At 41.5% G+C, this 11262-nt stretch overlaps 3 protein-coding genes across 4 annotated transcripts in view; 1 reads left to right on the plus strand and 2 right to left on the minus strand.

Moving 5' to 3' along the window:
• LOC121575456 (NCK-interacting protein with SH3 domain-like) overlaps positions 1-2144 on the minus strand; it is a 37759-nt gene extending 35615 nt beyond the window's left edge. For both annotated transcript variants that reach the window (XM_045223053.1, XM_041888585.2), the window contains exon 1: positions 1373-2144. In XM_045223053.1, coding sequence (XP_045078988.1) covers positions 1373-1543 — 171 coding nt within the window. In that variant the 5' untranslated portion in view covers positions 1544-2144. The remainder of the gene's footprint in view (positions 1-1372) is intronic.
• A 90-nt stretch (positions 2145-2234) lies between these two features.
• On the plus strand, positions 2235-4834 carry ndufaf3 (NADH:ubiquinone oxidoreductase complex assembly factor). Its single transcript, XM_041888580.2, has 5 exons — positions 2235-2348; positions 2802-2997; positions 3240-3306; positions 3877-3977; positions 4262-4834. The coding sequence occupies exons 1-5, from the start codon at positions 2260-2262 to the stop codon at positions 4355-4357; spliced, it is 549 nt and encodes a 182-aa protein (XP_041744514.2). The 5' UTR covers positions 2235-2259; the 3' UTR covers positions 4358-4834.
• Positions 4835-5151: 317 nt separating this feature from the next.
• Positions 5152-11007, minus strand: zgc:112334 (uncharacterized protein LOC619199 homolog). The gene is made up of 11 exons (XM_041888553.1): positions 10966-11007; positions 8063-8170; positions 7877-7973; positions 7608-7742; positions 7207-7405; positions 6982-7113; positions 6766-6865; positions 6420-6591; positions 6138-6282; positions 5959-6013; positions 5152-5692 (listed from the first exon to the last, which is right to left on the minus strand). Exons 1-11 carry the CDS (start codon positions 11005-11007, stop codon positions 5531-5533), a joined length of 1347 nt encoding a protein of 448 aa, XP_041744487.1. The 3' UTR covers positions 5152-5530.
• Between the last annotated feature and the right edge of the window lie 255 nt (positions 11008-11262).

Here is an 11262-nt window from a genome sequence, read left to right on the forward strand (position 1 = left end):
AGCGATTTATGAATGTGTTATTCAATGCGTTTCTATTGGCTATAGTAGTAAAGGCCAAATGCAATATTTATTTTAAATACAATTATTTTTTAAGGAGCAATGGTAGGCTCCTTAAGAGTACATCTCCGGCTAAAGGATGCATGCATGAATCTGTGAAGCTGTCTTCTGTCACAAACTAAGCATAGCTCTAACTCAGGGGTTCCCCCCTTCCAGCATTTGGGAACATTTCGCGCCCCACCTGCGCGCGCACGTGCCCCGTTTTATGGGCACAAGCACTGTTCATGACACAAACTGTTCACACCTCTTGATGGTGGAGAGAATTTTGCAGGTTGAAAGCTTATTCCTGCAAGTCTACACATTCTGTCATGGGGAGCAAAGAAAATGTTGAAATTTTAAAGCTAAATCACTGGCAATTCTATACATTCTGCCACGTCTAATGTGTACTCTTGTGATATTGGTGACTACAAAATTACAACAATATATATGGGTTAAAAAACGTAAATAAAAAACCCTTAGCTGACATGGGCTAGTTGATCTGGACGTTTCTGACAAGTTATAAATAGCTCTCTAGGGTATGCAATGACTAACATGACAAGAGGGACTGATGATGCAAAACCCAATTTCGAAATTGCACCTTGCACATTCTACTATTACAACTTTCAAGAGTAAGCTTAAAGCCGGACTGAGTTCCTATAATAAAATTAAAGTAGTTTTTTTGGGAACCACTGTTCTAACTGACCTAGATTTGACACAGTTAATTCCCTATCTCCATAGAAAGCATAAGACATTTGATTACAGTTGTATTTGTGTTATGTCATGTGATTAAAAGCAATTTATCATATGTACTGTACTTGCTATAATCTCATATCAGTCACGAGATCTGAAATGCGCGTGACACACATGACAGATGCGGCGCCACATTTTTCATGCATTTTTGGCTTATGACGCAACGACCACTGCGGCGCAAACACAGCTGGCATTGCGAACTGGCCAAGCCTCTCTGAGCCTCTCTCATTCTCTCTCATTAACCCATTTGAAACATTTTGGTTTATTCTGTAAACATACTTTTGTTTACATGTAAACGTTAGCATAGTGCATTGAATATGGAAAATACTGTTGAATGCAGCAAAAAGTATAGTATGAGAAACAACTGAGGCACAGGCAATGCAGTAGAGCAAAATGCTCTGTCTCATGTCTCCCATTCAGGGAGGACTGTCACATGAAAGTCACAAAAGTAACTGAAATCAGGTCTATTGGAATGCACGCACCAATTGGACCTAGCCTCCTCGTTCAATTCTCTGTGGTCCACTCTTTTATCATGCTAAAAAGCTAGCATGGAGGACCTGCTTGTCAAAATCCATGTTAAACCTACCTGAATCCTTTCGATGTAAGAAGCAGGAACGTAGCCGGTTTCGCCCGAACTGCAGCGCGAGCCGAGCCACCAGTGTTTGTTGCTGCGTTCCAGGATCAGAAAGCCCTCCCCGGCCCCGAAGTGGAGCGAGTTGGGCTCCGCGGATCGGAAAGCATACAGAGACCGATACATAGCTTCCTCTGTTTTAAATCCCTTGTAATTCCTAAAAACACCGATATTACTGTTTCAGCAAATACACAATGAGCTAGTTCAGTAAATAACTGATGTACCCAGTCTAAGGTAATTTTAAATAGATATTTACGACTTCGCGAATGATTCTCCTGCTTTCTATTTACATTGTAAAATCCAATTTGCGCCTTGAGCGTGTCTTGCTTGTCCAGTAAACATAGTAGGGGGCGCGCACGCACGCAGAACAACACACGAGCGGGCACGCACCTTTGGTATTCAGGCGAATTCATCAAGCTGTTGAAGGAGGCTTCTCCTTGTCCTATCGTTTTTTGTTGTTGTTTCGCAATATAAATCCAACGTATGCAAGCTTGCTTCACATGTGTATCAGATATAGGGCCATAATTATGACTGTCCATCCTATCATGTTCCATTGTTGGACATGATTGTGAACTATTTCCAGATTGGAAATACAAACTTTTTTATGTGCTTTATTATGGATATATATATTTTTTACCACATGCAAGTAATTCTCCTCCTCTGCCACTGATACAATTAATCACTGATTTCTACAATGTATGTACACAAGACCCGTGTCCATAATAAAATAACCGGATGTACCCAAACGGAAGTACCAAACGTTGTGCTACACAAAATTTGTTCCCACCCCGGTTTTAATGTATTTGGTTCCCATCGGCATTAGGTACTTAACTGTCAACAACATGGCTGTCTCGATGTGTGCACGACTGTTTCTCCAGAGATCTTCACAGGGTCTTCGGCTCAACCCTCTGACATCCCCCGCGTTCACAAGGTACAGTACTGCTGACTGCTCAGAAACGAGACATCTAGAGAATAGAAACGACAATGTTTTAGTGCTAACTGTTACACAATTGACATCTCTACCCCCTGCCTGGCTACTTAGCTAATGTTAGCTTTTGGTAGATGCTGGTGTCAAAGCTTGCTACTTGAGATACATCCCAGGCAGAGTATACCAATTCTATGGTTATTACATCTTGCTAGGTACAGAGAGCCACATTTCATAATACAGAGAGCCCCGTTTCATAAAATCTGATGAAAATGGCTATGGCATCCCAATGCATGTTTGAAGGTAAAGTCAACCCCAATATCAAAGTTTGTCAGATGTTTTTAGACTTCAAATCTAGTTATGATGTCCCTATCCCACGTCATCCAGATGTAGCCACTAGCCAGGTAATGGTACAGTATGTGATGGAAAAGTAACTTAATGTCTCTCCTTCTCCTCCAGCCCCTTTCTATCTCGCGCCCACAGGCTTGGGCCCAGTGATGATGAGATGTACCAGCGTACCACAGTGTCCATCATGCAAAAAGAACCAGGAGCTGGAGCAATGATCCACAGCTACAGCCCCAGAGGGTTCAACATCGATGGGAACCGTGTTTTCGGGCCATGTGCCCTGCTACCTCCAGCCATCCTCCAATGGAATGTAGGAAAGAGTTTTAGTTTGACCTTTCCTCTAATCCCCACAGGAAGTCAACCTTTATGATGGTTCTATTTTTTTCATCTCTCTTCAGCTTTAGTTTACATGCTCCCTGTAATACTGTTGAGTGCTGTGTGAGAGTGAGATATTTAACTGGCTAAATTAGGAGTGATGATGAGTAGAATATGAGATGTAACAGTGTAGTATGTTGATTGTGCTTTTGGCTTCTCATCTGTCGCCCCCTGCAGGTAGGCAGCTATAAAGACATCACTGTAGAGAGCATGGCCCTTTTCCACATGCTGGAACCTCGAATTGGTGAGACAAAATTCAATTATACTTTAGTCACGCTGACACAAATTATGAGGATAGACAAAAAGTCAGATACTGTAATTTATGAATGCACAAACTTATGCAAGATTCTGTTAGGTTCTAAGTTCTGGTACAAATCCAGTCGGACACCAGAGGAAGCTCAGACTAGATTTATTCCACCCAAACTGGAGGCTACAGCTGCATAGCACCCATACAATTCACACAAGCATATATTTATACCTTCCGATTAGGCGGAGTCACCTCCTTGTATTTCTATCAGTCTCTGTTGCCAAGCAACAACTGAGTGATCCTCCTATTGGTGTTATGAGTCCAGAACCTCGTGTGTGTGTGTGTGTGTGTGTGTGTGTGTGTGTGTGTGTGTGTGTGTGCGCGCTGTATGAGCGATAAGACTACAGTTGGAGTGTTGTTGGGATGGTCCCCTCTACCCTCTTAAATAGTTGCCAGTTCATATTTGATCTTCAGAGCTTGACTATGATGATGTACAGTGTTATCACCTGAACAGCTTAATGATTGTATATTCTCATGATGTCTCTCTTGAATGCTTTGTATCCATAGAGGTTCTGGTCCTGGGCACAGGGGGTCGGTCAGAGCGGATTGACCCCAAAGTCCTGGCCCTCCTCAAGAGAAAAGGCATCGCTGTGGAGGTGCAGGACACGGTAGGGACACCTGACCTCATCTGGCATCTGTCTACAGCAGAAGGATTAGGGTTGTGTAATAGATTTCAGTACATTAGCATTTATAGACCGGTTTACCCAAGCCTGGTTCAGAATGTCCTCTTGAGATTTCTCTCACATCAAGTTACTGTGTGCCACCACCTGGAAAGTAGCTCTCCATCCATACACAGACATGGGCAGCCCCTGCCTATAGAATAAGGTGTAGGACAGTTATAATTTGCATTTTTCCTCTCTCTCTCTGACACTCATCCCTTTACCTTCCTCAGCCAAACGCTTGTGCAACCTTTAACTTCCTGAGCAGTGAACGGCGAGTGGTGGCAGCAGGTCTGATTCCTCCTCCAATCAGCACGGAGCTGGAGTAGCAACAACAGAAGGAGGTCTTGATTGGACTTGATGGAAAAAATGAACTATTTTCACCACTTGGATGGATGATCTGGATAAATCTGTCCTCATTCAAGGGCTGAGTTATGTTTTTTTAGCCATTGCAAACTGGGTGGATTTCTGGCATTTCCCCATAGAAATGTGGTGTGTGTGTGTGTGTGTGGGGGGGGTGGTATGAAATGTGTAAATGAAAAAGAGAACAGGAGTGTGTTGGCATTGATGTATTTCTGACGAGTATTGAAGGATATGATTTGGTGGGAGTGTTATTTAGTGTGTCATATCTGTATAAGGATAAATACATGCTACCAATGAAGCAATACACAATATATAAAATTACAAATACAATGTTTTGTATTTATTTAATTGTCAGTGAAAGCATATGGGAGTATGTGCATTGTGTATGTAATCTACCCAAGGTGACTGTCCTTCACTGGGATTAGTAAACCTCTCTAATCTCATTGTCTGTCCGTTTTGTCTTCCACCCCCATCTCTCTGAACCACCGCTTTATCTGTCTCAGAATAGAACATAATGCAATATGTAACGCAACTCCAGTGGCTTTGTCCTTCTCGGAGTTAATCTGTAGGATAAGGCTATCCCTAATCGCTCTGATACATTTAGAATCATCCATCCAGTTCAACTTCACCACACAAACACATGGCCATTCATTCATTCACACTCGAGCACACACTAAACACTGAATCTCAGGCCACATTTTTACATTTACCACAGTCAAATAAAGTGTGGTGTTTATTAGACAGGGTATTAAATCAACTGAAAGTTATTTAGCGTACCACTCTCCAGTCTCAATGCCATAAGAGTACGAGAGCATCTACCACATGATAAAGCACATGATAAATAGGACCGATACAGTGACTGATACAGTAGCTGTGAAGCTGGGCATTCTGGGAGATGAGGTGAATCTATGGGTTGCTTTAAAAAACACAGAAAACAAGGACATCATAGACAACCACAATATAATAGTAATGTCATATTTGCCATTTAGCAGACACTGTTATCCATGAGTGTGCATACATTTTTGTATGGGTGGCCCGCCCTAGAGAAAATTGAACCCAAGATTCTGGTGTTGCAAGGACCATGCTCTATCAACTGAGCCACACAAGACAAAAATGGTAGCAACTCCACTTAGTGTCGCTTAGTCATCATCATCATCATCACCACCACCACTACTACTACAGTTTCTGCGTAAGTCACCAAAGATGAATTCTGATCCTGTGATGCGGCGATACACATCCTTGATGTCCTCACACTCAGTCTCAAAGTGTGTCGTGGCATCATAGGAGCGAGACACAAAGATCTGAAAAAGGGAGATAGGATCACAATGAACAAAACTGGAGACTCCACAATGTATAATCCTGGTACAACCCAATGGCCAAGAAATATGAATACATGTATATATATTACAGTGAATTCAGTGGGTAGCCTCAACTGGGACTTGAACCCAGATCCAGTGCCTGTAATCCCAACACCTTAGCCATTACACCAAGTGATCTGAACATCTCGGTGAGGTCGTTAGTTGTGAGGTTAACGGTGCAACAATATATTGAAGGTCTTGACCCTTACCTGACTGTTCCTTCCATCATCAATGGGGACCATCATGTTGCTGATAGAAACAAATCTGTAGATCAATCACATTCAGTCTTTAGTTAACTTTTTTTGTATGTATGAAATTAGCCTTGCATCATTACAATATACATATGGCTCTGGATGCAACAGTCTGCAGTAGGTTGTGTGGAACTTACTTCTGCTGAATAGGCTCTAGAAGTTCTAACCCAGGCTGCACCTCCTTCTCTGGGTTACTGGTCTCTACAGTGGTGCTCACCATAGCGATATACATCCCCTCTGATGCCACGTTGTGGGCGTAGGACACCATACATACGTAGATGTCTGAAAAACAAAGAGGGTCACGTTATGATTCATCCCAAGGCTAAAATATTGCAATCATATTTAACCTGTTTGGTACATGGGGTCGTAGGCCTTTGTCTAACTTCTTGTGTATATCTGGTCTATCTGTGATGTCATACCTGATTTCCTGTGGACTTGTGTTTGAGGGATAATGATTTGACAGGAGTTGGCATCGTGGGTGTTTTTGATTGGATGATTCAGTAAACAGATGACCCGTATGACCCGGCCCACCTTCTTCACCCTGTTGGGCACGTAGCTGGGGTCACAGATCAGCTGTTTACAGCGGAACAGCTTCGCAAAGAGGAAGTGAAAGAAGATAGAAAGATTAGGTCCAACTACTCATTTACTACACTGATATTCAGCCCATGTTCCTGTTCATGCTCTACCATTTCTCATTCATTAATTAATTCCCTCTTCAACTCTCTCGCTCTCTCTTCTCTACTCTCTACTTCACCAGCCACTCACCGCTCCCTCAGATTTCACTGCTACCACTTTGCCCTTGTCCATCACAATCTCCTCCACTCCTCTGTTTAACATGTAGGACCCTCCATGCACTGCACTTAACCTGAGACACACAGGAATAGTAAGGGTTTACGTTGCGGCCATGTACAATACCATTAAAAAAACGTGGTTTATGTATTTATGCATTCTTGAGTGCCTTTATGAGTGTGTTTGTGTTACCTGGCAAAGCCCTGGGGTAGTTCCCCTAGCCCATACAGTGGATAGAGGTAGGGACTAAAGTTATACCGAGCCATAGACTCAGAATACAGCTTGATCCGTCTGATGGTCTGGATGCACGGCTGGTCCAAGTAACTGTGGAGGCAGGGACACAACCATTGAGATAGGTGTGTGTGTGTGTGTGTGTCTGCCTGTCTTTCTGACTGTCTGTGTAATATTTGTACTGACTCGTCACTGCGGTACAGGGCCAGGGCATGGCCAGTGAACTCCATGATGTCTGGTCCCAGGTCGAAGTGGCGGAACAGCTCCCTCATGCTGGTCCTGTTGGGGTCCATGTCCTGGTAGGTCCGCGGGTCTCTCTCCTCAAAGTTCAGGATGAACAGAAGAAGCTTCCTGAACCTGCGCTTGTCAAACATCCCCATCAGATCTGAAACACACACCATGTTACATCCACTGTTTGAGACTTTGAATGATTGTATGTATATGAAATCAAGTTAATCCATTTGTCATGTCCATGAATTTCAGTTGGCTTTGACTGTTATGTGGCAATCCTTTGTTTAGAATCAATGATTCGGAAACAAGGGATTTGTAAGTTACAAATATTGTTTATTTTGATGGGTGTGCGTTACCTGAAGCTAGGGCTTCTGCCTCGGTTGAAGGGACCTTGTGGACTTTACCTGCCCTGTACACATAGCTGCCCTCCACCACCTTAAAGTCCAGATATCGAGTTACCTCGGTGTACACCAGCATTTTAACCAGCTGACCTGAACAAACACACAAACACAGGTTAACACAATAAGAATGAACTCTGACCCTGACACACAGTTAAACACTTTCACATTCATATTAGACGTATGATGACAAGACAGATGAACATAATATTAATCATAGTCCTCACCACTGGCAAGTAGAAATTTGGGAATAAGGTCCACATTCCAGTCCCTCCCACGTCCCATCGGCTTAGCTGGACATGGAACCTGAAACCTCCTGTATAGCTACAAAATACAGCCACTCTCATAAACAATATACAATAACCCTTCAGTGTTTTGTATGTTTGTATGTTTGTGCATGTGTTCATACAGACCTCTTCTAGGGGGGAGATAGAGGCACTCTCTCCACCATAGTAAGGGTTGCGGTCAATGTGAAGAACCTTCTTCCCACCCACTGACATCAAGCCAGAGAGAATACATTCCTGAGGGAGATAGAGTCAGAGCTATTCATATCCAGAGCAATTAGAGTTAAGTGCCTTGCTCAAGGGCACATCAACAGATTTTTCACCTGGTTGGCTCTGGGATTCAAACCAGTGACTTTCTGGTTACTGGCCCATTGCTCTTAACTGCTAGGCAACCTGTGCTCCAGTAGACAGCTAAATGATGAATCTAATCCCTTAGACAGCCTGCAAGGCTTTAAACATTCTTCGAGAGCCCAGGGATCACCTGTGTGCTTGTGTGTGTTTGTGTAGGTTAATGAATTAATACACATTTTTGACACTTGACATTATAGAAAGTACACATGAAACACATGCATGGAATATGATCAAAGCTAAGTAATACAATCAATGAACTGAAGTAAAATATTACATTTGAAAGAAATGTGACAGCTAGTAGTAGGTATTATATTTAATCATCTTTACTTTGTCCATGGTACCATAAATATACAGTGTTTAGTGAAAGTCTACACACCCTTCTTCACATTGCGGTGCCTTAAAATTCAATCTAAAAAGGGATTACATTTTATGTTTTTCCTACAGATCTACACCACCTACTCCACATTTTCAAAGTGAAAGAAAGTTATAGACTCTTGATTGTGTAGGTCTTCACTCCCCAGAGTTAATACTTGGTGGAAGCACATTTGCAACCATTACAGCTGTGAACCATTTTGAATAAGATTCTACCAACTTTACACAACTCTTAGGGCAACATGTATCCATTGTTTTTGTCAAAATTGCTTAAGCTCAGTAAGTTTTGGTTGGGAATGTGGAGTGAATTCAGTGTTGTTGATCCATTTGTATTTTCAAGTATTGTGGTGGCAGCATCATGTTAAGGGTATAATTAGGATCAAAATAATTATGAAAGGAGCAAAATCCCATGTAAAAAGTTAGAGGAAAACCCGCCTCAGTCTTCTGAAAACCTAACCCTGCGATAGCATTGTATTTTTCCGTGGGAGAATTATACAAATTAAAATGCCAAAGACACACCAGAATGGTGTTGAGTGTTTCTGACTGGTCCAGTCTCAGTCCTGACTTAAATCTGCTTGAAGATTCAGAGACAAGGTTAGAATATTGTTGTCCATAAAAGATTGCCAACCAAATGTACCTAGCTTGAGCAATTTGGACAAAAACAATGGATAGTATGTCCACGAGACATTTGTTCAAAGCAAGTGCTACTTCAAACATCTATACATTGTGTCATCATTTTGAACGACACTATTTATTTAAAGCTTCGCTCTATTTTAAAATATATAGCACTCACACTCCAGAAACATCCACATATGTTTTTAGTACAGGGAGAGATATGTATTAGGCCACCACAAGCATATATTCTACTGTCTATTGGACTATTGAAGGGAAGCGATACCATTCTTCCACTAGAAATTCCATCATTTGGTATTTTGTTGATGGTGGTGGAAACGCTGTTCAGGCGCCGCTCCTGAATCTCCAATAAGTGTTCAATTGGGTTGAGATTTAGTGGTGCATACGCAAATGCCAGCCTGGTCTCAGACTAGACGTAACATAGTAAAAGTAAATCCGATTCCGGGACACTCAAATTAGTATGATATGTTACGTTTGGTATGGTTACATAAGACAAAAGGTTACTTAAGGCAAAAACTAAAGTAGTGTGGTTGGTCGGGGTGGATGGGTAGGCATATAACGCGAATGTCTAGCTACCCAAAGGTTGCATGGACAACTTTTGCATTTTAGCAACTACTTACTATTTGTTAGCTACTTTGCAACTACTTAGTATGTTAGCTAACCCTTCCCCTAACCTTAACCCTTTAACCTAACTCCTAACATTAACACTAACCTTAACCCCTAATCCCTAGCCTAGCTAACGTTAGCCACAACAATATGGAATTCATAACATATACATTTTGCAAATTTGTAACATATTGTACGAATTTAAATTCGTAACATATCGTATGAAATGGATGAATGACATTCACAAATTAATACATACCATACGAAACATATAATACTAATTATAGTGTACGGTATTTACATTTACTATGTTACGTCTACCCCTGAGTCCAGGTTGCCTTGGAGACCCCACTATCAAAGTCACTGAGATCTCTTCTTCTAGCCATGGTAGCCAAAATAATGGGCAACTGGGCATTTTTATACATTACCCTAAGTGTGATGGGATGTTCATTGCTTAATTAAATCAGAAAACCACACCTATGTGGAAGCACCTGCTTTCAATGTACTTTGTATTCCTAATTTACTGGTGTTTCCTTTATTTTGGGAGTTACCTGTTTGTTGCCAGGAGTTGTACAAGGTTGGTAAAATCTTTGTTTCACTTTGAAAATGTGAAGTCCGTTGTGTAGATCGTAGTATTGAAAAAAAAATGTAATCCTTTTTAGATTTAATTTTAAGGCAGCCAAATGTGAAGACTGTGCAAGGGGTGTGTAGACTTTCATAAGCGACTGTATATAATAATAATACTGTTCTATGTACCTCCTCTCTAAATTCTCTGACTTCCATTTCTTTATTCTTTCATGTTGATAGAATTCACTGTTGATCTTCTATACTCAAACTCTGACTAAAACCTGGCAAGTATAGTCCATGATACACATTAATCAATGATACACATTAAACACCAAGATACACATTAATCATTTCTACATTTTCCCCTACATATTAAGACATTGCCACGCTTACAATCGTAAGTGTTTTTATAGTATTAAGTCTTTATGGTATCTTTATTGGGTAGTTCAGAGAGCAGAACTTTGGTAAAAATGTGTGTGAGGGAATGTGAGAGTTTCTCTTACCTTCAGTCCTGTACCCAACACTATGATATCAAACTCCTGCATGGTGACTGATCCGTGCCCAGGGCCAAGTCCCTTTTCTACTACTGAGCACCAGTATGGTTAAGTATGGTTGTGTGTGTGATTCACTCTCTCCATCTACACATCATTATTATGTCTTCCCCGTCATGATAATCCTCTCAAGCATCACAAGCACGACAAGTAATTAGGCACTGAAGTTTATCTGTGTGTGTATGTGTATGTGTGTGTGTGTGTGTGTGTGTGTGTGTCCTCGATAATAAATCACTGAAATCAATGGAA

This window comes from Coregonus clupeaformis, chromosome 10, assembly GCF_020615455.1.
Source record: "Coregonus clupeaformis isolate EN_2021a chromosome 10, ASM2061545v1, whole genome shotgun sequence".
In the NCBI taxonomy this organism is placed as follows: domain Eukaryota; kingdom Metazoa; phylum Chordata; class Actinopteri; order Salmoniformes; family Salmonidae; genus Coregonus; species Coregonus clupeaformis.